The sequence below is a fragment of the Papio anubis genome, chromosome 9, assembly GCF_008728515.1.
Source record: "Papio anubis isolate 15944 chromosome 9, Panubis1.0, whole genome shotgun sequence".
Lineage (NCBI taxonomy): Eukaryota > Metazoa > Chordata > Mammalia > Primates > Cercopithecidae > Papio > Papio anubis.
Window position 1 is genome coordinate 64864155 of NC_044984.1, and position 26864 is coordinate 64891018.

Below are 26864 nucleotides of genomic sequence, written 5' to 3' on the forward strand. Positions count from 1 at the left end.
AGAAATAAAAATTAGACTGATAGCTGACTCAGCAGCAACAATAAATCCCAGAAAGACTAGAATAATATCTTCTATGTGCTGAGAGAAAATAACTTTAAACACATAGTTAGAACTTAAGGAAATTATCTTTCAAGACAGAGAGCTATAAAAAGATGAGAGTTATATAAAAATATGCCCAGCAAAAACAAAATTTGAGAGAGTTTGTCCCTAGAAACTCTCAATGAAGAAATCTGAATAATGTTCTCCAGAATAAATGAAAATAATCCCAGATAAAATGTCTCAGATGCAGGAGGAAAAAATGAGAAAAAAGGTAGTAAATTGATAGGTAAATCTAAACAGATGTTGACTATATAAAGCAATAACTATATTTTTGTGGGATCAAAAGAGGAGAGAAAAATAAGATACAGGACAATAGTATATACATTGAAAAGGAATTTTTTTTTTTTTTTTTTTTTTGAGACAGGGTCTTACTCTATCACACAGGCTGGTGTGCAGTGGCAGGATCTCGACTCAATGCAACCTCCACCTCCTGGGTTTAAGTGATTCTTATGCTTCAGCCTCCTGAGTATCTGGGATTACAGGTATGTGCCACCACTCCCAGCTAATTTTTGTATTTTTAGTAGAGACCGTGTCTTGTCACATTGGCCAGGCTGGTCTTGAATTCCTGGCCTCAAGATCCGCCCGTCTCAGCGTTCCAAAGTGTTGGGATTACAGATGTGAGCCACGAGGTCTAGCTAAAAGGGAAATCTTGATGACTTTGCTTCCAATTACACTGAAAAAATGAGAGCAATTAGAAGATAACTGCTCACCCTACAACTATCCACCTATTGGGATCTCTACCCACATATTCTCTCTTCCCTAGGTGATGCGGTTTGGCTTTGTGTCCCCACCCAAATCTCATCTTGAACTGTAATATGCATGTGTCCAGGGAGGGAGGTGACTGGATCATGGGAGCAGTTTCCCCCATGCTGTTCTCATTTGAGTGAGTGATTTCTCACAAGATCTGATGGTTTTATAAGGGGCTCTTTCCCCTTTGATCTCCATCACTTCCCCTCCTGCCATCTTGCGAAGAAGGTGCCTGGTTCCCTTTCACCTTCCACTATGATTTTTAAAAATTAATTAATTTATTTATTTTATTATACTTTAAGTTCTAGGGTACATGTGCACAACGTGCAGGTTTGTTAAATAGGTATACATGTGCCATGTTGGTATGCTGCACCCATTAACTCGTCATTTACATTAGGTATATCTCCTAATACCATCCTGTCCCCTCTCCCCACACCCCACACCAGGCCCCAGTGTGTGATGTTCCCCAGCCTGTGTCCAAGTGTTTTCATTGTTCAATTCCCACCTATGAGTGAGAACATGCAGTGTTTGGTTTTCTGTCCTTGGGATAGTTTGCTCAGAATGATGGTTTCCAGATTCATCCATGTCCCTACAAAGGACACGAACTCGTCCTTTTTTATGGCTGCATAGTATTCCATGGTGTATATGTGCCACATTTTCCTAATCCAGTCTGTCGTTGATGGACATTTGGATTGGTTCCAAGTCTTTGCTATTGTGAATAGTGCTGCAATAAACATACATCGCATGTGTCTTTATAGCAGCATGATTTGTAATCCTTTGGGTATATACCCAGTAATGGGATGGCTTGTTCAAATGGTATTTCTAGTTCTAGATCCTTGAGGAATCACCAGACTGTCTTCCACAATGGTTGAACTAGTTTACAGTCCCACTAACAGTGTAGCAGTGTTCCTATTTCTCCACATCCTCTCCAGCACCTGTTGTTTCCTGACTTTTTAATGATCGCCATTCTAACTGACCTTCCCCCACGATTGTAAGTTTCCTGAGGCCTCCCCAGCCATGTGGAACTGTGAGTCAATTACATCTCTTTCCTTTATAAATTACGCAGTCTTGGGTAGGATCTTTATAGTAGTGTGAAAACAGACTAATACACCAGCTGACACTGAGGTTAGATTCCCCATGCTCCTTTCTAAAGCCAGTTCCTCCACTTGTGCTCTAGATCCCAATACCTCTTGCCTACTCATGGAAAAACGGCAGCAATTCTTCCCTCTCACTTTACATCATCATGATTCCCCTTCTACATCTTCTAGATCATTCCCTCCAGCATAAAACATGCTGTTATTTCTTCTACCTTTAAAAAATCATCCTCTTTTCAACCATACTTCCTTTTCTAGATGCTGCCCTATTTCTCTGCTCTCCTTTGCAGCAAAACTCCTTGGAAGGGTTGTTCTTTACTCTTTTTCAAGTTTAGGAAACTAAATCCAAGCCAAGTAAAAAGAAGGAACTAATAAAGATAAGAACTGAAATTGGTAAAATAGAAAACAAACACAATAGAAAAGATCCATAAAACAATGCCTAGTACCTAATAGGCGGTTAATGAATACTTGTGAATTGCATGTTAAATAGTAATTCAGCAGACAGAACACTTTAAAATGTAAAGTTTATAAAGATTATTACCTGTTCTTCCTTTTACTGAAGAGGAATTTTTTAAGTCTCCACTAATACTGGTGACTGTAGCCATGTATTTTCGTCCAGGCACCAGGTCAGTAAAAGTGAATTCTTTGGCATCTTTGGAGAGTGACTTGTGGATCAGACGGAGGTCTCTGTCAGCTAGGGAAATGATGTATTCCTCCCATTCTGCTACAGGGGGCTGCCATATGATGCTCAGTGAGGTTTCATTGGCATGTTTGACACGAAGCTGGAGGACAGCCAGGGGGACTGAGGAAAAAGCAATGGAGACTTGGGTCACTGATGGACTCAAGCACATTCATAGAGTATACTTTTGAGAGCTCTTCTCTTCCATCCTTAAGAGTGTTGCAGTTCAACATTTGCTTTATGAATGTCTCTGAGTGTTAAAACAAAATCTTATCACAAAAGCTTTGTTCATGTATTGTAACCAGAAATACAGACTCAATTGCCAGAAGAGTCATTGATTTTTGACTACATAATACTTTGAGTTTCTTTTTATATGGATTCTGTAATACAAAAATATTTACTCCAATCTTGTCATTCCCAAAATCACAAAGAAGAGTTCCTGTTTGAGTATTTAGGTGGAGCTAGGAGTATTTGTCACCCCCATAGGTTGAGGAGACCAAGTGCAACTTTCCCTCATTTCTGAGGTGGGGGACACTGATGTGTTCATGGAAGGGAGAGTTGGCTGGCAATAATAGCATCTAATTGAGGACTTGTCTCAAAATTGATTCATTTAAAAGGTTTTATTATTACAATTTCTAGGAGACATTAAGAATAAAGTGTTGGTCGGGCGCAGTGGCTCACGTCTGTAATCCCAGAACTTTGGGAGGCCGAGGCGGGTGGATCACTTGAGGTCAGGAGTTTGAGACCATCCTGGCCAATATGGCAAAACTCCATCTCTACTAAAAATACAAAAATTAGCCAGGCGTGGTGGCTCACATCTCTAGTCTCAGCTACTTGGGAAGCTGAGGCACGAGAATTGCTTGAACGCGGGAGGTATAGGTTGCAGTGAGCTGAGATCATGCCACTGCACTCCAGTCTAGGCAACAGAGCAAGACTCCATCTCAAAAAAAAAAAAAAAAAAAAGGAATAAAGTGTTGCTGCCTTAAATTATGAAAGAATCAAGTATGAAAATTTTTATTGTAAATTTTGCATCCATAAATTTTCTATAAATCCATTCTAACTGAGTCCCTAACTCTTCATCTTCCTCCTTTGGTATAGAGAAATAATTTGATTATTTACATTGAGGCCTACTTCAAGTTACCTGAATAAGGTAAACTGGAGATAAAGTTTAAGAAAAGTTTGGGCTGGGTGCAGTGGCTCACGTCAGTAATCCTAGCACTTTGGGAGGTCGAGGTGGGTGGATCACCTGAGGTCAAGAGTTTGAGACCAGCCTGGCCAACATGATGAAACCCCGTCTCTACTAAAAATGCAAAATTAGCTAGGTGTGGTAGCGCATGCGTGTGATCCTAGCTACTTGGGAAGCTGAGGCAGGAGAATCGCTTAAACCTGGCAGGCGGAGGTTGCAGTGAGCCAAGATCACGCCATTGCCCTCTAGCCTGGGCAATAAGAGTGAAACTCTATCTCAAAAAAAACAAAGAAAACAAAAAAAACCCAAATGTTTGGCCTGGCGCCATGGCTCATGCCTGTGATCCTAGCACTTTGGGAGGCCAAGGTGGGTGGACTGCTTGAGGCCAGGAGTTTGAGACCAGCCTGGCCAACATGGTAAAATCCTGTCTTTACTAAAAATACAAAAATTAGCTGAGCATGGTGGCACATGCCTGTAATCCCAGATACTTGGGAGGCCAAGGTACAAGAATTACTTGAACCTGGGAGGTGGGGGTTGCAGCGAGCTGAGATTGTACCACTGCACTCCAGCCTAGGCCTGGGAGACACAGCAAGACTCTGTCTCAAAGAGTAAAAATAAAGAAATAAATAAAAGTTCTCCTGAGAATTATGCTGACATGCTGAGAGCCCCTAATGTTTTATGATCTTCATTTCCAAGTCATTTGAGTGATAAAATATTAGAGACGACATAGATGCTTGTCCTGTGAAATACTAAAAGCAGCTTAGTTTAAGCTGCTGTAGGTCTTTGATCATCATCCAGTGGACATTAATATTTGGAAGATGAAGAGATTACTGCAAGACACAGTTGTCAAGCGAAGTGGGTGTCATGATCTTTTCTTTGACATTCTTCTAAGAAGAACAGTGAATCCATGTAGTTATTTCCCTATTATCAGGCAAACTAAGAAGAAGGTATTGGAATTTCACTCTAAGTATCGAGCATTTCACATTACAAGGATTATCAAGGAAATGTTGAACTTGGAAGTGCAACTCTCTTCTTTGACAATATGAGTATAAGTATTTGACAGTATGAGGATACTGAAACATGATTCTTGCTGTCATGATTATACTGCAAAGCTTTGGGCAGTTATAACCTCTTTGAGCCTGTTTTCTCATTTCAGTAGCCTTATTCTTCCCTTCCCTAAAATCCAAATATATCCCTCTCCACTTTAATCACTCTTCCTTGGTACCTGAAATCCCCACATTAGTCAGCATGAGGTCAAAGGCAATGGTTCCCTAATGCTGATCACTAGCAAAACGTTCTTCTTTTGTGGGAATGATTGTCTTTATTTTTGGAATGTATCCATCCTACTCTTTTGGTGTTTAAAATGGCTTTCTTTCATGAAATAATGGAATTACTAGTGGAAGTGATTTTAAATGTTCTAATTTGACAAATTAGGTGTTAGAAACCCCACGTTAGTCTTAACGTCCTTAATATCTCAAATTCAGAAAACACGAGGGTATGATATTAGCTGTTACGGCAGTTACCTGGATTACCTGGGAGAGGGAACAAATTACTCTTCCATTGGTGTTAACACCTTCATATTTGCCTACCTGTCCGGCCTTGGCAACGCTCAGGATTCTTCAAATTTCCACTCTCAACAATGACTTCCACCTCATACTGTCTTCCCGGCACGAGCCCCATGTCACCCACGACATAGTGTGTTTCTTCCTTTCCCACAGTGATGTTGAGCAGCACTACAGAATCATTGAAGAGTAGGATCCGATACTGCTCCCAGTCTCCAGCAGGGGGCGACCAGCTCACTACAAGAGACCTCATCCAGCCATTACTGTTTGCCTCCAGGTTTGCAACTTTGTCTGGAACTAAATGGTGAAATGATGTCAAAAAGGAGATATTACAAACCAAAAGTAAGAATACTCATTTACTTTTCTTGGGCAGCAATAGATAGGAGACACAATATCTGCAGTTCAAAACATTTCTATCCCCTCTTGATGTCTGTGGATTGCAAATGAGGGTTCTTTGAGACATTTGACACTCAAGAAGTGTCTGCCAAAATCATTTTAGTAATATCAGTAATGTAATCTTCTGTTACAATGTTAATAATCTGGTGAAATGTGGCATCCTTTGGAAGAGATATTGGATGTCGTGATCATGAGGCATTCGTTTCTTTTTTCCAACTAAAAAGATTAATGTTCTTGCAAGATTAAGCTCTATTTTTTTTTTTTTTTTTTTTTTTTTTTTTTTGCTTAAAAGCATTCAAGGTCTCTCTATAACCTACAGAATAAAATGTCAAGCCCTCTGCTTACATTTTTGGCTCTTTAAGTTCAGACCCCACATCCTTCCAGTCTTAACTGAGACTACTTTCTGCAGCCATCCTGTCTCCTTCCCTACCCTTTGGAAAGCTGGCCTCCAGTTGCATGTTCTGTAGACCTGCAAGTCTCCTGGGCTCTTCTGCCTCTGGGCCTTTGCTTATTTTGTCCCCTCCACCCCAAAAGCTCTTCCCTCTTTGTCACAAATGTTATATTTTTTAGGTCCTCATTAAAGACCATTTCTATTTCCTCCAAGTTGGTTTTATTTTTTTTTGAGACAGGGTCACACTCTATTGCTAGGCTGGAGTGAAGTGATGCAGTCATGGCTCAACCACAGGGCTCAAGCAATTCTCCCAGCTCAGCCTCCTGAGTAGCTAGGACCACAGGCACATGTCACCATGCCCAGCTAATTATTATTATTATTATTTTTTGTAGAAACAAGGTCTCACTATGTTGCCGAGGCTGGTCTCAAACTCCTGGGCTCAAGCAACCCTCCACTTCGGCCTCCTAAAGTGCTGGGATTACAGGCATGAGCCACCGCGCCCTGCTCCCATTTCCTCCAAGTTTGTGCTGCTCTTATGAAAGAGAATTTTGTTCTCTTTCCTCTTTGACCATATAGCGTTTACTTCAGATCTCTAATAGCAGAGGGAATGGACTCTGGAATCAAATAGCCTAGTTTAAATTCTAGCTCCAGCACTTACTGAGTGGATAACTATGGACAAATTATTTGACCTCTTTGAATTATCTGTATAATGCTAATAATAACAGGACATCTCTCACAGTTTTGTTGTGAGAACTAAATGAAATAATGGGTGTAAATTATTTTGTCAGTGCCTGATACATGGAAATATCAATACAGTCACTATTATTAAAATGTACTATTTTTCTTTTTGTACATGTATGTATTCTACATCTGTGTGATTAAAATGAAACTTTTCTAAAGCAGAAGTTGGACAATTTTTTCTGTAAGGATCAGGTAGTAAATATTTCAGGTTTTGCAGGATACATATGGTTTCCGTCTCATCTTTTTCTTGTTTGTTGCTTATTTGTTTGTACAACCCTTTAAACATGTAAAAACCACTCTTAGCTTGAGGGCTAAACAAAATCAGGCCACAGACCAGATTTGGCACCAGATGGGGTAGTTTGTTGGATCCTGCCTTAAAGGCAAGTAGCATGTCTTATTTGTTTTAACAATAGTACAGTAATTTACACATATGAGGCACTGGATAGATAAGTGTTTGAGGACATAAATTAATAAAATAATGTATGGAAAACATGGTAAAATGCTAACTGGTTCTCACTGTAAGAATGAGTCAGAAATGTTTTATATACTGGCATCAATGCTAATGCATTTATGCTCCTTAAGTGATGTGACATGAAAAAGCATAAGACAGAAACAATTGCACATCATTCAGAAATCCAAACTCATTTGCCTAAGTGACTCAGACAAATGGGCCCTACCCCAGACACCTTCAGTTACATAGGCTGCACTTCTCAGACTGGGAAAGGAGTTTTCCTGCTAACTTATTTTGTCCTATTCTAAGGTGGATCAGAGAGTGATTTGAGCAACCAAGGAACATTCTGGAGCCCAAGACTCACATGTTCTGCCCATTGCCATCTTCTGAGCAGACAGTTCACCAGAGACACAGCTGACAGTAACTTGATAAAGTCGTCCAGGGGTTAACTCTTTAAAGTGAGTTTCAGTGACCCGAGGTGCTAATACTCTGGATTCTTTGATGGTCCCTTTATGAGAGAGGGTGATGTTGTAAGAATCCACATTTCCAGGAGGTCTTTGCCACTTGACTTTTAGAGAGGTCAAATTGCCATCATTTGTCACCTTCAGATTTGAGACTTCCATGGGGGCTAATTAGGAAAGAACAGAAAAGAGACTTTTACTCAGGATATCTCACCAGTCCTATGGCCAAATTTTGACCTGTAATTTTATTTCTGTAAGCCACATTCCTTGGGCTGGAGAAAACAAGCACTTTAAGAGGCAAAAATTATCCTCTTCAGATGGTGAAAAAATAAAAGTAAAAAAAAATTTTAAAGAGGCAAAAATAATGCTGTAAAACCAAAGGTAGGCTATGTGCTTGGTGGCAAGGCCCAAAGCTTGTCAGGCAGAAGCCTGGATTCTGGTTCAGACTGGGCCATTGGTCAGCTAGGAAACTCTGGACAGCTCTTTCTAGTTCACTGAACCTTACAGTGTTTCTTACTGGCAGATGAGGCTAGGTCAAAGCCCCACAATGGTCCTTCCCAATTCAGAAATTCTTTAAGTGGAATGCGCAAAGAGGTCTGTCATCTGCCTCATTTCTTATCGCCTTTATAGATTAATATTCAATAATATTGAGTACATAGTAAATATATTGATCAATTGATTAGTGATTGCAAAATTTTATGTGATAAAACTAATTTTTATATTAAATCATGATAAAGTTAATGAGTTGTGTTACTACTTCATCAAAGGAAAATGATTAAAAAGGAGATACCCTTTTGTGAATACTTTTTTCTAGAATATAAATTAATGAAGCTTCCTTAAAAGAATGGGCAGCCTGGAGCGGTGGCTCATGCCTATAATTCCAACACTTTGGGAGGCCGAGGTGGGTGAATCACCTGAGGTCAGGAGTTCAAGACCAGCCTGGTCAACATGGTGAAACCCCATCTCTACCAAAAATACAAAAATTAGCTGGGCGTGGTGGTGGGCGCCTGCAGTCTTAGCTACTCGAGAGGCTGAGACAAGAGGATCACATGAACCTGGGAGGCCAAGGTTGCAGTGAGCCGAGATCACACCATTGCACTCCAGCCCAGGCAACAAGAGTGAAACTCTGTCTCAAACACAAAACAAAACAAAACAAAAGAATGGGCATAGCACTCTGATTTTGCATAAGGCAGTTAGGAATGCAATTTGCTCTTGACGTACATAAATAACTTTTAAGATATACAGAACATTTTTGGCCAGGAATATCTACATATATTTGAGGTGTGCTATAAAAGGTATATAAATGTACTGGTATCCTCAAATCTTTCCCACCAGCCTCCTATAGTTCCAGAAACTAATGTCTAAGGCACCGTATATACTAGAGTTTCACTTAAAATTAGATAACTTACCAAGAGAGGAGATTTAATTTACACATTAGACTTGCTAGAAGGATTAGACTCTACTAAAAATGTAAGCTCCATGAGGGCAAAGACTTTGTCTCTCTTGGATGTTATATCAGCAACGCCCAGCATCTAGCCTATATTCAGTAACTATTGGCTGAATGAAAGTTTGTGTACATTACTCATTAACACTTAGCATAGATTCATTTATTAGTCTAGGGTAGGCTGTGGGAATAGGTCCTGTGGTATTAGGTCCCAGGTCATGTGGTTAGATAGAAAATTTTGGAAATGACTGTCACACAGGAGTAGGGCTATGTATAGCATGGAGAAAGTAATTCTGGTTCGCTGTGAGTGATGCCATAAAGACAGTGGATCCCTGGTTAAGAAAAGGAAGAAGGAATCCTTAGCAAGGAGACGGAGTATTAAAAAGAAGAAGAGAAGCTAGGTCCGTATCAGTAATTAACTTTGCCTACTTCAAAATGTTGCCAAGGGCTAGCCTAAACTTTAGAATAAAAGAGAATCCTTCTTTTTCTGAGTACAAAAGTGGATATTGGTCTTCTATACCTTATAAGAATTTCCATTTGTCCTATATTACTGTTATTAAAATAATAAACTTGATTTATTAAACATCCCCTTGAATTCGCTTTATTCTTCTTCAGCTAGCTAGGGAGAACTTACCTGTCCTGACTAGTTTCCACTTGTAGTTTTGCAGCCCTGCGGCCTCAGTCACAACAGTGAGGTTGTAGAGATAGCCAGGGGTCAGCCCATTAAAAGCATAGGAAGTAGCTTGTCTGTCCACAACACTGCCATGAACTAGGATCCCTTTATCCATTAGCATCAGCCGGTATCGTTCCACATTCCCAGAACCATGGGACCAGGAAACCAGGAGAGAATTAGCTTTTGTGGAAATACCAATATCTTTCACTGGAGATGGCACTAGTGAGATAAAATGCATGTCCAAATGTCATTCATAATTCCCTTACAGGAGACATATACATTTAATTAGAAGTCACACATTCATCTTAACTTGGTAATAGCATTAATAAATAACAGGATTCTGGAAATTTCACTGGAACTTTGATTAGTGCTGTTTTCAAAGTCTGCAGCCTCAAGTTACATCATAATTTACTTGTCTACCTCCCCTACTTCATAGGTATTGAGGTAGCTTTTGCCAATGAAGTATATAACACTACACAGCAGTAAGTGGAAAAGAGAAAGGAAAGAACTATAGAAGATGAAAAATGGAGAGGGAGATTTAAAAAAGAGAGAAAATGTGGCACATATACGCCATGGAATGCTAGGCAGCCATAAAAAAGGATGAGTTCATGTCCTTTGCAGGGACATGGATGAATCTGGAAACCATCATTCTTAGCAAACTAACACAGGAACAGAAAACCAAACACTGCATGTTCTCACTCATAAGTGGGAGCTGAACAATGAGAACCCATGGACACAGGGAAGGGAACATCACACACCAGGACCTGCTGGGGGGTTGGGGGGATAGGGAAGGGATAGCATTAGGAAAAATACCTAATGTAGATGACGGGGTTGATGGGTGCAGCAAACTACCCTGGCATGTGTATACCTGCACGTTCTGCACATGTATCCCAGAACTTAAAGTATAAATATCCCAGAAATTAAAGTATAATTAAAAAAAAATTTAAAAAGAGAGAAAATGAGGGGAGAGCGAATGACATGAAAGACATGTACTTTATGGAAGGAGGAGTGATGTGCCGTGTATATCATAATATGTGGGTGCACAGATGGCTTATTCTTCACCTCATCGAAGAAACAAATACTTGTTTCAAACATAGGAGTATTTAGGAAACATTATGACTTGATGTTACAAGAGGAGTATACAAAGAATAAAAACATCTAAAAAATAAGTTTTATGGCACAAACTCAGAAAATGGGGCAGAAAGTCCTGTTGCTTTGATTTGAGTTAGAAGAGCCATTAGGGAGTATCTCTTCCAAATTGGAGAAAACTCCAATTCCAGAGAAGTCCCATGACTTCTTCAAAACCATTCAGCAAGTGACCAGCATAGCCACGCATGCTATTTTCAGTCCAGTCTGTCCACTGTATCCCACAAGCTCCTTTTAAAAAATTAACTAATTGCTAATTAATTAATTTTGCTCTGGAGTAGCACTCTTACTCCTATTCCTTGAATAAAGTATAACTTGAAAAGTATCCTATGAACTACTCAGCTATAAATAAACAGGTCTTACCTGTTGATCCATTGGTATAAACTGAAGAAGAATGCTTTCCTCCAGAAACAGCTGTGATGGTAATATTGTATTTACTACCAGCAGTGAGATTGAAAAAAGTGTATTTGTTCCATGAAGTACTTTCTTGAATTTGAACCCCCTGTATCTTTTGGTTATTTTCATCAAATAATTGCACCTCATACGAGGTGACTTTTCCGGGAGAAGGAGTCCACCAAACGTGCAAGCTGGTTGAAGTACTCTTCTCTTTACTGACTCCAAACCTAGCAGGAGGTAAAGGATCTGCAAGGCAAAAAAAAAAAAAAAAAAAAAAAAAGAACATGGCTTGAAGACTTTTGCAAATAACTGCTTATTTTACTGCAGTCCAGATTCATTTTTCTTAAAAATCTGTTATTTGTGAAATAAAGTGGCATTTTGCTTCACTTCCAAACCTACCCTTTCACTTTCTTAAAAAAAAAACAAAACAAAACATTTAGCTACTAGTCATATGAATTCCTTTTTCTACGAAAACTTTTTTGTTGTTGTTAAGGTAGCTCTGATCTTGAAAGTTCAAGCAAAGTTATATTTTCTTTGGCTTGCGGTTTAGCAAAGTTTTCAAACATTGACAAACATTCAGGTTATGCCTGGATAAATACTGAAGATCTCAACAGAAAATGCAGATATTAAGAAATAATTTGAAATATACACTGAACTTCTTTCTAGGTTGTAGATTGTTGGTGTCTAGTATACGTAACTTTGGGTGGTTTTTTAGATATTAGACAACCACAAAAGATACAGATCTGATTATAAACCTAGGATAGGTTTGCTTACCAAAATGGATTCTCCCACTAGCTGGGACTCCCTATATCCCTAGACTTTTTTTTTTTTTTTTTTTAGATGGAGCATTGCTCTTGTAGCACAGGCTGGAGTACAGTGGCACAATCTCGGCTCACTGCAACCTCCGCCTCCTGGGCTCAAGCGATTCTCCTGCCTCAGCCTCCCTAGTAGCTGGGATTATAGGCACACGCCACTGCGTCTGGCTAATTTTTTTTTGTATTTTTAGTAGAGACAGGGTTTCACCATGTTGGTCAGGCTCGTCTTGACTTCCTGACTTCAGGTGATCTGCCTGCCTCGGCCTCCCAAAGTGCTGGGATTAGAGGCATGAGCCACCACACCTGGCCCCCTATATCCCTAGATTTTTAACATCTCAATTTTGGGGCACTTTGATGCTGCCGGAGCACCCAGAGTATGTGGGAATGGGCAAATCTTGCACCCAACTGTTCATCTTATTTCAACTCTCAAAGCCAAGGATCAGTTTGAGAAGTCCTGCTTTGCCTGTGGTTGAATCTCCACCACTGAACTTGAATAGAATAAAAAGCATATCTGGGTTAGGAACTAAGTCAATGATAGTTAGTGAGCAGCCATTCTTTTGGTACAGCGAGGAGTAAAGTCTATGAAATAAGGGGCTGCCCCTACCCTGAGTGCTGAGAGTAGAACTATTGTGAGACATCTTTAGGAGAAATTTTCAGAAATCCAACATGGTTCTTGGTCTAGAAAGTGGGATCAAGATATTGGAAACCAATATTGAAGGGTCAGGTCAGATATTACAATGGCATGGCTATAGAAACTTCACTACTTCCTGGTAGACCATGTTGTGTTCACAATACAACACCAGGAATTCTAGACCTTAATTAGAAAATATAACCTTCTTATATGTCTTAAGATGATGTTCACCTGCAATTAACATATAAAAAAGAAATAAGATAGCCTTACTCTATATTCAAAAGGCAGTTATAAACAGACAACTGATAAGACTATGTATGGCTGATCAATAGATACCACAGGCTTAATAGAGCCTATGAAATCTAATGTTTCTATGTTGTATGCTATGATTTATATAAGTACCTCGTACTGTAAAATTATATATGCCACATTTATAACATCAATAATTAATAATAACATAAATTTTAGCTGACAAGCAAGCTGAGGCAGCAGTAACTAAGACAAACATTAACAGAGTGCCCGAAACACAGGTGAGCTTGGAAGACAAGGTTGCATGGTTCAACCACAGCACAGCCCTTTGGTTCACCCGAAGAACATATGTTCTAGAGTTTGACAGCCTGGGCTTGAATTGGGCTCTCCTATTTGTAGCTGTGTGCTTTGGGCAATTCCTTAACCTCCCTGTGCCTCAGTTTCTTCATTTATGCAATCCTGATAATAAATAATATCTTTTTAGTAAAGTTGTTATGAAGATTAAATTGAATATTATATAAAAAGTACTTAGAACTGTGTCTGGCATGTAGTAAGTGCTCAATGTTAGCTGTTATTATTATTCCTATAATCAGGTGAAAATATTGCCACAGAAGCAGTGAAATGTAATGGCAGACAGCATGAGCTTTGGAGTCAGAATTAAATTCAAATCTCAGCTCTGACAAAGTCATGAGACTTTGGGCAGGCTATTTAACCTGTCTGAGCCTCCACTTTCCTATCTGTCTGGGGAGTATAATACTACTACTTACATTCCAAGGCAGTTTTGAGAAGTAACAAGATATAGAAGAGACTATGAGATTCTAATAGTCAGTGAAACTCAAAAACAATGCTGTCGTACCTGACTGAGATGACATACTTTTGCTGAAGTGGCATTTTAAGGACAAGGATGAGAGGGACAGCTACTTCCAGTGATAGTTCAAAAGGGATCAATACTGTCATCTACAAGTGTTTTCAAGCCAGATAAAAATTCTAAAAAATAATGTTATCATCAGTAGAATCTAAACATATATAATCCACAAAATATGAGACATAGAAATAAATTTTAAGGTTGCGTGCCTAGAGGGTGAAGTTCAGAAATGCAGACTTTATCTAATCTTTCTGAGCCACAAAACAAAACAGTCAATCCTTTGTACATCCGCTAGAACAAAGGAACAATGAGACTGGGAAGTGCCTGGGCTGCGAGAACCTGCACTGGAAACAAACACTTAAAACCCCATTTATACTGTGATAAAGCCCTTTGCTGGCAGTTGTCCACTATTGCTATGCATACTGAAAACTAAATAGTTTTCAGACTCCCTTTAAATCTAAGCCCAATAAAAACTCTGATGGATTTTAAAAGTTTTCGAAATTGTATTAGGTACTTCTATCAGGAGTGCACATTTCATATAATATGTCTGTGTGTGTATGTATGTATTAAATATGTGTGTGTGTGTGTGTGTGTATATATATATATATATATATATATATATATATATATACAGAGACAGAATTTTTAATGCTACTTGAAAATTTAGCCATGTATCTATAATCTTCTGATCACATGACAGATCATACGTAATTAGGAAATCCTACTTGACTTTATATAATTTATGCAGATGTTTAAAGGTATCAATGCACAGATGTGTGCACTGATAGTCTCTGGTTTTTCCACTCATCACACTCATACACATAGTAACCAGTGAAGTATTACAAAATATGAGAACTAATAATAAATCAAAAATAATAAATCATAGCTTTAGTCTTGATTAATATATCAATATTTATCATTAGCCATAAATTTAAAGCACTTTGTACTTCTTGGTTCCCAACAGACCTGAAATAAGGAACGACAAATGCATAGTCAAAATGAATAACAACAGTAAGTTCTATAGTATTCATTTAAATACTTGAATAAATCTACCAGCACCAGAAAGCCCCAGAGTTCCATAAGCAGGCTTGATGTCAACACAATTTTTCTGTTCTCAAAGGAAAAGGCAAAGTATGGCAAAATTCCTGAACCAGAATGAATTCTTTTTTTCTTTTCTTTTCTTTTTTTTTTTTTCTAATGTGATTTAGGAAGCCAAGTGTGGTGATGTGTGCCCTTAGTTCCGATTACTCAGGAGGCTGAGGCAGGAGGGTTGCTTGAGTCCAGGTTTGGGGGCTGTAGTACGTCATAATAGTGGCTGTAAATAGCTACTGCACTCCAGCCTGGGCAACATAGAAAGACCCTGTCTTTTTTTAATGTTATTTAAAACAAGAAAGAAAGCTATATTTACAGCACAAATAATATTTGCTTCTTAATTGTTTTTGTCACAGCATGGTCATTAAAACATTAGTATCTATTGATATAGAAATTTCTAGACTCTTTAGAATTAGAAATGATTGTATTTGCTATAGAAATAAATTCAACCTTATAACAAAGGGCAGCTAATCCATGGGTTCGTGCCAAAAGCTTTTCTTAAAGGCATAACAGCACTACATTACATCTGATAATTTATAACATGCTTTCTCAGTTGGAATAGGGGCTCAGAGACATTAAATGACTCACTCATGTTGTATAGGAACAGGTAGTACAGTTGAGCTTCCAATACCTGTCTCTAAATTGTGTTTTCTTTCTATCACAACTTAGCTGTCCTAGTGTGGGAAATGATGTCATGAATTGCATATTCAGTGTAATGACAAAAAATAAAAATTGATGTCTATGGAAAATGATAGGCATATTTACAGAATTTTTCAGATGGTGGTTTGCTATTGTAGCATAGTCAAAATTAATAACAACAGTAATGACAGTTCAATCTAATTCTGTGATCATGAAAGTTCCTTTTTTGAAAATAATATTTTTCTTGCCCGTTCCCTTTTTTCCTTATTTATTGCCTTTACCTGGAGAATCTTCATTTTGTGCTAGATTACTTTGAGAGTCTTCTAAGTGTCTTCCTTATTTTCTTTTGAGACAGGGCCTTGCTCTGTCACCCAGGCTGGAGTCCAGTGATGTGATCATGGCTCACTGCAGCCTCAACCTCCTGGGATCAAGTGATTATCCCACCTCAGCCTCCCAAGTAGCTGGGACCACAGGTGCACACCACCATGCCCAACTAATTTTTTTGTTTGTTTGTTTGTTTTTTGAGACGGAGTCTGGCTCTGTTGCCGAGGCTGGAGTGTAGTGGCACAATTTCGGCTCACTGCAACCTCCGCCTCCTGGGTTCAAGTGATTCTCCTGCCTCAGCCTCCCAAGTAGCGGAATTACAGGTGCCCACCACCATGCCCAGCTAATTTATATATTTTTAGTAGAGATGGGGTTTCATTGTGTTGGCCAGTCTGGTCTTGAACTCCTGACCTCGTGATCCGCCAGCCTCGGCCTTCCAAAGTGCTGGGATTACAAACATAAGCCAGCACGCCTAGCCTAATTTTTGTATTATTTTGTAAAGATAGGGTTTCACCATGTTGCCCCAGCTGGTCTCAAACTCCTGAGCTCACATGATCCTCCCACCTTAACCTCCCAAAGTGCTGGGTGGGATTGCATGCATGAGCCACCACACCCAGCCTCTTCCTTATTTTCTGTCTTTCCTCCATGATTGCCAAATAATCTCTTTGTACATCTGCCCCATCCATCATCCTCATTCCCCTTGAAGCATCAAAAATTTTTCCTGAATTTCTATTTCAGGATAAAGTCTAAGTTTCTTCCTAGGCACTCGAGTTCTTCTCAAACTGGATTTTATACCTGCCTCCCAACCAAAGAACAGCATCTTTACAGAAATTGGGATACCAATCTAGTTACAAGGAGAGTGGTTAGGAAACTTGATTGGAACTGCATTTATGTAGCATTTTATATAAAATGGAGTAAACATCCACTATTCATATGAAATAATTGGAGGATTACTTGTAAAAATCAGGGTGGGGATGGAGCAAAAAACCAAACCATCCTTTGGTGCAGGTTTTTGAAAATGAGAAGAAAAACAAAATAGAAAAGAATTGTGCACAACTCCAGTCACTTAAATACATTTCTAGAGAGGTAATTTCTTTTACTTTGTTATTGTTGCTGTTTGACAATAGTCAGTTTTCTGGCTTACTTTAAAGACGATGCATTATATTATGCTAATACATCAGGTTGCTGTGCATTTAATGTAACATCCATATACACTAGATCTAAAATGAGAAGCTCACTTTTAGTGAATATTAGAGAACCATGTCAGCCCTGAGGGCACCCAGACAACTTAATGAGATTAATGCACCCTCATCCCCATGATATTCTTCAGTAGTTTTAGCCCAATTCTTTAATATCAATAACTGAGGCTTTTTCAATATTATCTAAAATGCTATATACATGCAATATGCAGAGAAGTCCCCTGACCCCCTCTTCTAATCAGATTGCTGTCCAAAAGCCTTCTTATGTATAAATTCATGAGCTGTCACTTGATATGTACTTCCAAACCTGGACTTGTAGGTATTAAGGCATTATTGTTAATGTTAGGTGTGATCATTATATTGTGGTTATCACCCAGAGATGTAGACTGAAATATTTACAAATGAAATGAAATAATCAGGGCTTGGATTGTATCAAAATGATGCGCAGTGGGGGAGCGGGTGGGGATATAGATGAAGCAAGGTTGGTCATAAATTGGTAATTATTGAAGGGAGGTGATGAGTACATGGTAGTTCATTATACTATCTTTTTTACCTTTTTAGGTACTGAGTTTTTCCATATAAAAGGAAGAAAACACAATATCAAAAACAAAAATCCCTGCAAACCTAGATAGATACTTACTGTGTTCATTTGAGTTTCATATTATATGTTTAGGGGTATATATGCATCTTAATTTATATACATTCATACATATAGAATGGGGTTTGTTTCTCCTACAAAGTCAGAAAAATGTAATATTATCTTTTGTTCCCAGGGGGATTCCAGCAAACTGGCATCTAGGAATGGAAGGCAAACATTTGTTTTTTGTTTGTTTTTTCATTCTGTCCAGACAAATTAGCTTTTATTTCTTCCTAGCTAGTGTGTTAAATGCCATGCCTTACAACAGAAGTCAGATTAATAGAGAAATATTTCTAGGCACATAAAGGAAGACCAATTTCAGAGAATTGGGCTGGTTCATTCCATATAGGTAGCTCAGTTTGACCTTAAAATTCCTGAAATAAATGCACTGTAAATAGCTGATTGCAAAATACTGAAGTCATCACCAAAAGTTCAACACAATCAAAGATCAATAGTGACTCACAATTGTTTCACACTAAAACATATTTAACCATTATCCCATTTTTGTGTATGCTAAGTATATATATATTTAAAAGGTTTTATGAGGTATTTGGTCCTCTTTAAAAGTTGACTTGAAAAATAATAAAATAACACGTGGTAATTTGAAAAAACTAATGCCAACTTACAAATAATATCCTTTTTGCAGAGTAGTGGAAAGAATACTGGAGTTGGAGCCAGTGAACAAGAGTTCAAGTTCTGACTCTATTGTATGTTAGCTGTGTGAATTTGTAAACATTGTCAGTTAATTCTTATGAAGGCTAATCTCATCTCCAACCTGGAAGTAATAATAGTAAACTCACTGCACACTTCATATGTGACAAAAAAACTTTTCTAGATTTTATGTTTGAACCAATGAAAACTTCGTAACAACCCCATGAGTTATTATTATTATACGATCCCCATTTTGTAGGTTTGGAAACAGACCTGGAAGGGTTAAGTAACTTGACCAAAATAACATGGCTAGGAAGCGATAGAGGCAGTCTGCCTTCAAAACTCAACTCTTAGTCTCTATGCAACCTACCCTTTCACTATACGCCCTCCACAGGGTTGCCATGAAAATAAAATTAAGCTATAGATGGTCAGTATAATATGTATTTTATACTGTTACCAATTAAACATAATATGTGGCAGTCTTTTATATGCTATAAAAGCACAAAGCAGGCTGGGCACAGAGGATCAAAACCAGCCTGAGCAACATAGGGAGACCCCATCTCTACAAATAATTTTTAAAAACTAGCTGGGCGTGGTGTTGGGTGCCTGTAGTCCCAGCTACTCAGGAGGCTGAAGCAGGAGAATTGCCTGAGCCTAGGAGGTCAAGGCTGCAGTGAGCTGTGATTGTGCCACTGCACTCCAGCCTGGGCAACACAGCAAGATCCTGTCTGAAAAAAATTAAAAAAATAAAATAAATCTTTAAAGAAGCACAAAACAAATATGAGAGTACTCCTCTCTTCCTGGGAAAGATAAATACTCCTAGGCATTATAGATTCGATCATGCATTAAGAAGAATTGTATCAAAATCTTAATGCCAGCAAATAATAGAAAAATTATGTCAATAGTTCTTGAACTTGTGTGCATCGATTCACTGTGATATTTGTTTAAAATGCAGATTCCCTCAGCTCTATTCCTTCTAAATTCTAATTCTTTCCAAGTGGGGTAGAAACCAAAAATATGTTTTCATTACCAGCTCTGCAAGATATTTCGATGCCGGTAACCTACAGATATTATTAAGAAATGATGGCTTATGTTTAAAACTATAAAAGTATTAGAGGATGAATTGTATCCCCACCAAATTCATATGTTGAAACCCTAAACCCCAGTACCTCAGTATGTGACCGTATATGGAGATACGGCCTTTAAAGAGGTAATTAAGTTAAAATGGGGCCATTAGAGTGGGCCCTAAGCCAATATGACTGGTGTCCTTGTGAGAAGACATTAACAGACAGACAACAGAAACAGAGGGACCACTATGTGAGGACATGCAAGAAGGTGCCATCTGCAAGCCAAGGAGAGGCCTCAGAAGAAACTAAACCTGCAGACACCTTTGCCTTGGACTTCTAGCCTCCAAGATTGTGAGACAATAAATTTCTGTTGTTTAAGCCACCCAGAGTCTGCGATATTTTGTTAAGGCACTCCTAATAAACCAATACAATAAGCAACATTTCGAAGTGGAAATAATAGTTGATATCATGATTCAACAATTAAAGTTCCTAAAATGTTTTTTATTAAAGACAAATAAATTAGTCATATTAAAATAAAATAATTTGAGAGGTTTTGTTTTTTATTTTTCTAGGCTGATTAATAAGTAGCTGAAACTGACTTAACAAGAGGGAAAATGCTGTTAAAATATTATTTCTACAGGTAAACTTATCTACCATTACACCTCTTCCCTGGGCTCTGTAATTTACCCATAATCCAATGAGAACAGACCATATTTTTAGTATACGTACATTCTCTCACTGAAATATTAATTTCATTCATTCACATCTACATACTTATCTGTATCTATATATTGGTCTGTCTATCTATCTATCTATCTATCTATCTATCTATCTATCTATCTATCTATATCTTCTACTCATCATCCATGCCCAGATCCACCATTCATCCATCTATCCATCCATTTAATCAGTATTTAAGGAACACCTACTATGGATTAGATGCCATTTAAGTACTGAAAACCTATTTCTTATTGCCAGACAAATAAATGCTCCCTAAAATTTTCAAATGAAAACCGCAAAGTAGAAGTCACAAATTCAAATGTCCCAGAATGCATTCAGGTAAGGAAATAAATGAACTGGTATTTCAGTGAATTGGTGTCCAAAAGGAGAAGCCACAAGTCAGCTCTAGGGAGTTTCAGGCACAGTTTTGCTAAATCTTCCAAAATTTTCAGAGAATCCATATATTTGGGTTTTAATGTGAATTTTCAACTTTTAATGCTGGTGAAATAATCTGCATATTTTCGCAAACACTACGTGAGCCAAACACAGCACAGCTATTATTTAGACACCTAGATGTCTCTAGAGGCTGCCAGTTTGCAACCTCTGCTCTAGACTCTGAGTACAGTCTTCAAAAGTGCCAAGTTTAAGAAGAGCTCTACAAGAAGTAACAAAAAAAAAAAAGCCAACTTATTCCATATCTGGTATGTTCATTGTCTGATTTCTGGTGAGTTCACACTAAATAATTTGGCTTTCAAAGGATATTCTTGTTGCATTGACCATTTAATGACCAAATAAACCTGAGAATTACCAAATATCTTGTCCTCTATGGTTATAAAAGCATGGCTTACAGGAGGCAGACTAAAGTCCTCATCCAGAAAAGATGAGATAAAACTCTGTTGCCACTTTCATCATAACCGTCTCTCACCTCTGCACGAGACAACAAGGTCAGGAACCACTTTTTGTTAGTCATCTTTATAAGCTTACTAATCACTACCTGGCATAGTTCCCTGCAGTATTATGTTTGATACATGTGCACTTAACTGGGTTTAAATCTATTATGTTCTTCAATTCTGATTTTAAATCTGGAATGGAAAATAACTATTGCTAAAATATTGCCCATTTAATTAAATATTTTTATTCTTGGCCAGGCGCGGTGGCTAACACCTGTAATCCCAGCACTTTGAGAGGCCGAGGCGGGTGGATCACGAGGTCAGGAGATCAAAACCATCCTGGCTAACACGGTGAAACCCCGTCTCTACTAAAAATACAAAAAATGAGCCAGGCATGGTGGCGGCGCCTGTAGTCCCAGCTGCTGGGGAGGCTGAGGCAGGAGAATGGCGTGAACCTGGAGGACGGAGCTTGCAGTGAACCGAGATCGCGCCACTGCACTCCAGCCTGGGCGACAGAGCGAGACCCCCATCTCAAAAAAAAAAAAAAAAAAAAATTTTATCCTTAAGGTAATGTCTACATGGCTTGAAAATAATGAGCTATTTTAGACAGTTTTTCAGGAAAAATAATCAGGCAAGTCACACTTGGAATGATACAGAGATCATCTAAGCAACTACTATACCTCTATCCAAATCAGGTCGTGCTCTCATTCTATTTTGTTTTAGACTGATAAGACAGGCACAATAGAATAAAGAAAGCACAGATATTTTCAATGACTTTTTTGTTTGAAGTTTGTCTGAGTCTGAATATTATACTAGTTGGCATTGCTTTAACAACAATAAAATATGATTTATGCATCTCATCTCTATAGCTCAGCAATCAACATAAGGGAATACTACTACTTTGTATTAACTAAGTGAACAATTCACATATTTCCTTAAAATGTAGAAAGAACTACTGACAAATAAATAAATAACAACCAACTAAAAAATTCCTCCTTGAAACAATTTTTAAAATATCTTAATTTAAAAAGTAATTTTAATCTAAACAACCATGATACAAATAAGTGTGGGAAATTTATCATTATGCAAATACCACCTGCAACTTTCATGCTTCACATTTATCACGAAGCTCAAAATATCTGTAGACAAGTGTGTCTCTTTAAGAAAAATGGTGAGAACCCCGAATGCTAGCACATTGTGGATGCTAATGAAGTCTTGTTTTACTCAACATGGTCAATAAAATGCAAGTATTGCTTACATTTCAGAAATGCCTCTGGACTTGAAACACCTACTTGCATAATTAAACTCAAAGCCTATTCTAACTAGTAACACCCACAGTGAGTCCTTTTCCATTACTGTTTTTCCAAAAAGTAAATCCTCTGGTTTAAACAACCATATTCTGGCTTCTTAAAGGTCTTAATCCTTTCTCCAACAAACTTCTGAAAGCTCAGCCTGCTTTTACAAATTGCTCTGCTCCACTGAACACATACACTAGTTGGCCAGAGGCCTTTCCAAATGTAATTAACACATCTGTAAGTTCTATATTATGTATTTCACAGTATTAGCAATATGAGTATTTATAAGAACTATCCTGTAATATTAAGAAACCAACAACATTTGGACTAAAAACCCAGCCTTTCAACTTTTGTAAAATGTTCTAATTATGTGGTCTATTTCAGGCTCTCCGATTCCGTATTAGAAACCACCAGGTTCGCTTTTCTTTTTTTTTTTTTTTTTAGACAGAGTATCCTCTGTTGCCCAGGCTGGAGTGCAGTAGAACATCTGGCCTCTCTGCCTCCTGGGTTTAAGCAATTCTCTGCCTCAGCCTCCCAAGTAGCTGGGATTACAGGCCCCTGCCACCATGCCCGGCTAATTATTTATTTATTTATTTGTTTTATTTTTAGTAGAGACGTGGTTTTGCTATGTTGGCCAGGGTGGTCTTGAACTCCTGACCTCAAGATCCATCAGCCTTGGCCTCCCAAAGTGCTGGGATTACAGGCATGAGCCACTGCGCCCGGTCAGAGAAACCACCAGATTCTTAACAAGTGATGTTTCTTTTCAACTTAAGTTGCTGCAAATCTCAGATATTATCCAAAAGTTTCATCTGAAGTAAGTTAAGTGATGTAATGGGGCACTTTGATTTTTTTCTTTGAAAAAATAAGATAATTAATATCTAGCTGACTTACTACATGAGCCCAGTTAAATTCTCCGAAACTGCTGCACCTGGCTTTAGAGCTGAAACTTCTAACACCTCTTTAAAGAACTGTAGCAAAAGAAATGATCCTGTTTCAGGTTGAAATGTGAAAGAATAGTAAGGGCAACACATTTCTAAATTTGACTTTTAAATTTTTAACTTAAATTTGAATTTCTGGATGAAAGTAAGGATTCACTGTTGCAACAAATAGAGATAATGAAGACTAATGAAGTCAGAAAACATGAAAACTGTTAAAGAATTAGAGCACGTCTGAGGGTAGCTCTGAGGATTAAATGAGGTAATGTACATGAGAGTCCATGCCTAAGTGTCCAGCACTTGGTAAGAACTTGAACTTGAATGACCCAGTCTAACACTCCCATTTTACAGCTAAGAAAACTGAGGCAAGAAAGACAAACTCTGAACATATCCACATGGAGGGATTCAGCAAAAGTGTAAGGAAAATAATTGCTGTAAAGTAATCAAAGGACATTCTCTGATACTATGCTGTTTGGGTTATTACTCAATAGATACAAAACAATTTTCATATCCTCATTTCAAGAGACTTTTCTAATTTTCCCTGATGAATGGCTCCCTTCTATTCCTGCAGATTTTATGTACAGTTCTAAAAATAAAACTAAGTTGAGGAAAGGCATATCCCTAATATTGTACTTCTATTATTTATTCTAAAAACATTTACTTAAAATTATTCCAGGGTTTGACAATTTAATGTGATGGAAGCGTAAACCACATCACTTTAACAAATTCCCTCCGCAGCCCCAAGTTTCTCTTTGCTGACCACCCCGCACCCCACCCCGACCCTTTCAGTGGCTAGTTGGCTGTTTTCTGCACTAAGGGAGTCTCTGAAAGTCCACCAAGCTGCTTCTGGCTAGATCTGAGGGAACCAGACATTTCTGTCAATATTTATCTTCACAGGTATTTTTTACCTTCATTTTTTGTATCCCTGGAACTCAAATGAAACACCAGCTTGAAAAGGCAGGGCCCAACCCCGAGTAGCTTGGCCATCCAATTGCACCTGTCATCCTTTACCTGTTTGTAAGACCACAGTTCTCTCTTCTCCATCCAGAGAAACAATCCTGAAGTTATAGATGGTTCCTGCTTGTAAATCTTGAAGGTTACATCCGTATGTGGTGTTGTCTAACCGAAAGGGAGGGCACGACGCGGCCCCCAGGGTGTCACTGCTATAGGTGAGGTTAAAGTTACAGGGTGAGCCCCAAATTCTCCACCGGATAGACACGGAATGGCTGGAGGCCTTGGACTCTGCCAGGGTGAAGTTACATCTCTCTGGCTCCGCCAGTCCAGTCTGCAAAGGAATCAGACACAACAGTTTAAGTCCCAGGTCTGGACTGCCCTGGGACGTGTCCACAGCAAGCTCCTTAAGCTGCCCTTTCCCTTCTACTTATCCTTTGTCCCTAGCCTCAGCTAGTCCCTTTGCCCTCCGGCCAGAGAAAAGGCTTGCGGGGGAGGTGGATGGCAACTTTCTCCCTAGCTGCTGTCCCTTGAGAGCAGCTGGAGAGAGAAGGTGGCTTTTTGCTTTGACAGCAGGATAAGCTGTCATTCTGGGTTGGGGGCTCACCAGAGGATCATTCTTCCCAAGGCAGAAGAAGAAATTTTGCCACCTCCCTCTCCAAAGCACAACCTGATAGACGAGAAAGTGGAGTGGGAATTTGATTTTCGGCGGGGAGGGGGTGCATCAGCTCTGACCCCTTCTCGGGCCACTCACCTGCAGCAGGCTCAGTGCGATCCACAAGGCCAACCCCGCTCCATGGCTCAGCATTGCGCTCAGTAGTTAAGATCCAGACGAGAAAGAGGGGGTAGGGCGTGGGGCGGCCCGAGGGCTGGGGCGGGGGGTCACCTGTTGCGCGCGCTCAGCGCGCCCCGTGGGCGCAGAGCGCTTCCCTCGGGCCTGGCGACGTGCAGGGGCCGCTGCGGCCACCGCTGCTGCTGTTGCTCCTGCCGCCCCGGGCGGGCTGCGGACGCGAGAGGCGGCGGGGACAGGCAGCGAGCCGCCCTTCCCACGCTGCCATTCTGACCCGCGCTGCCTCGCCCCAGCCCCGTCCGCTGACTTCCGCAATCAAAAGGCAATTTCCTCGTCTCCCGGCAAAGGAACAATGCGCCGGCGAGGGAGGGAGCCCCGAGGAGCCAACGCCTGAGGCTGCCAAGGGGCCCGATGTGGGCCAAGCTGCCCCCGCTGCCCCGCGCCGCTACCTTCCCGGCCAGGGGTCCGGTCCGGCTCTGCCGGGCTCTGCCTCCTCCTACTCCTGGACTCTCCCTTTTCCCCACTCTGTGGTCCTCGACCCAGTCGCCTTAGCCACAATTAGTGCTTGCTCCCTCTCACTTTCCAGGCCCCCACTCCCGCCCCCTTCCTCCCTCCACACCCAGCGTCTCCCCCTCCCTATCTTCCTTCCTATCTTCCTCATCTGCTTTCTCCAAGACCGCTTTTCCCAGGATTAAACTTGACCACAGCATATTTCCCCAGGTCGCCTGCACTCTTTCCTGAAGCCTTTTATTAGAGTGCTTTTGCCCTTTTCACTTCAAAGCATTCATTTGTCCCGGTGGCATCCCCTGACACTAGCAAGAGAAAAAGACCCCAAAAGGATTGTCAGCTTGACCATTCTTTTCTCCCAATCACTTTCCCTTTTCTCTTGTATAGGTTTGTATCCTCCCTAAATCTTATGGAAATAGTGCTAACGACAAATATAATCATTACCAAATGTTCAACCCACAGTGAACAGTTTTATCATCCAGTAGTTAAAGCCATTTCATCCCTAATTGTCTAACCAAAAGAAGAAAGCCATGTAAACTCTCATTTGTGAAAACTACTGTTGATAGTCAGCTCTCCACAAGTTAAAAAAAAATGGCATTTATTCACTGTTCAGCCCTAACTGTATGCCCTTTAGCAGCTGCTTCAGTACCCAAACGTGTATCTGAAAACTGATTTCAGAAAAGTTCCCAATAACTAAAGAACAAAAATATTTAATTGTACATAAGTGATAACAGCAAAATATTGCAACAAGTTTTATGATTTTTGATTGCTTTTTTGGAGCACCATCCCTAATAACTGCCAGAAGAAATGAGATTCCGCATTCTAATTTTTAAATCAGTGGGAAGGATGGCATATTCCTTTCTTTTTCAAATAGGCTATACATAAAGCTATGTGATTGTCTACTGTATCTATTGTGTCTACTTTGAGGAAAGTTAAAACAAGAAAAAAAGAAAAAAGTGAAAATTGCTTCAATTCTATTTATTTATTTACTTTTGAGTCAGAGTCTTACACTGTCACCCAGGTTGGAGTGCAGTGGCGCGATTTCAGCTCACTGCAACCTCTGCCTCCTGGGTTCAAGCAATTCTTGAACCTCAGCCTCCCGTGTAGCTGGGTTTACAGGCGTGTGCCACCACACCCAGCT

The 26864-nt window shown here is 39.5% G+C and overlaps 1 protein-coding gene across 2 annotated transcripts in view; it reads right to left on the reverse strand.

Moving 5' to 3' along the window:
- PTPRB (protein tyrosine phosphatase receptor type B) overlaps positions 1-26864 on the reverse strand; it is a 124759-nt gene that overhangs the window by 70629 nt on the left and 27266 nt on the right. Inside the window, exons 1-7 of one of the 2 annotated variants that reach the window (XM_021922599.2) lie at positions 25181-25803; positions 24487-24760; positions 11434-11712; positions 9886-10143; positions 7711-7974; positions 5395-5664; positions 2482-2742 (exon numbers count right to left, since the gene is read on the reverse strand). In XM_021922599.2, coding sequence (XP_021778291.2) covers positions 2482-2742; positions 5395-5664; positions 7711-7974; positions 9886-10143; positions 11434-11712; positions 24487-24760; positions 25181-25234 — 1660 coding nt within the window. In that variant the 5' untranslated portion in view covers positions 25235-25803. Of the gene's footprint in view, positions 1-2481; positions 2743-5394; positions 5665-7710; positions 7975-9885; positions 10144-11433; positions 11713-24486; positions 24761-25180; positions 25804-26864 lie in introns of those variants that run through there. The other variant, XM_003906772.5, reaches the window with a different exon arrangement.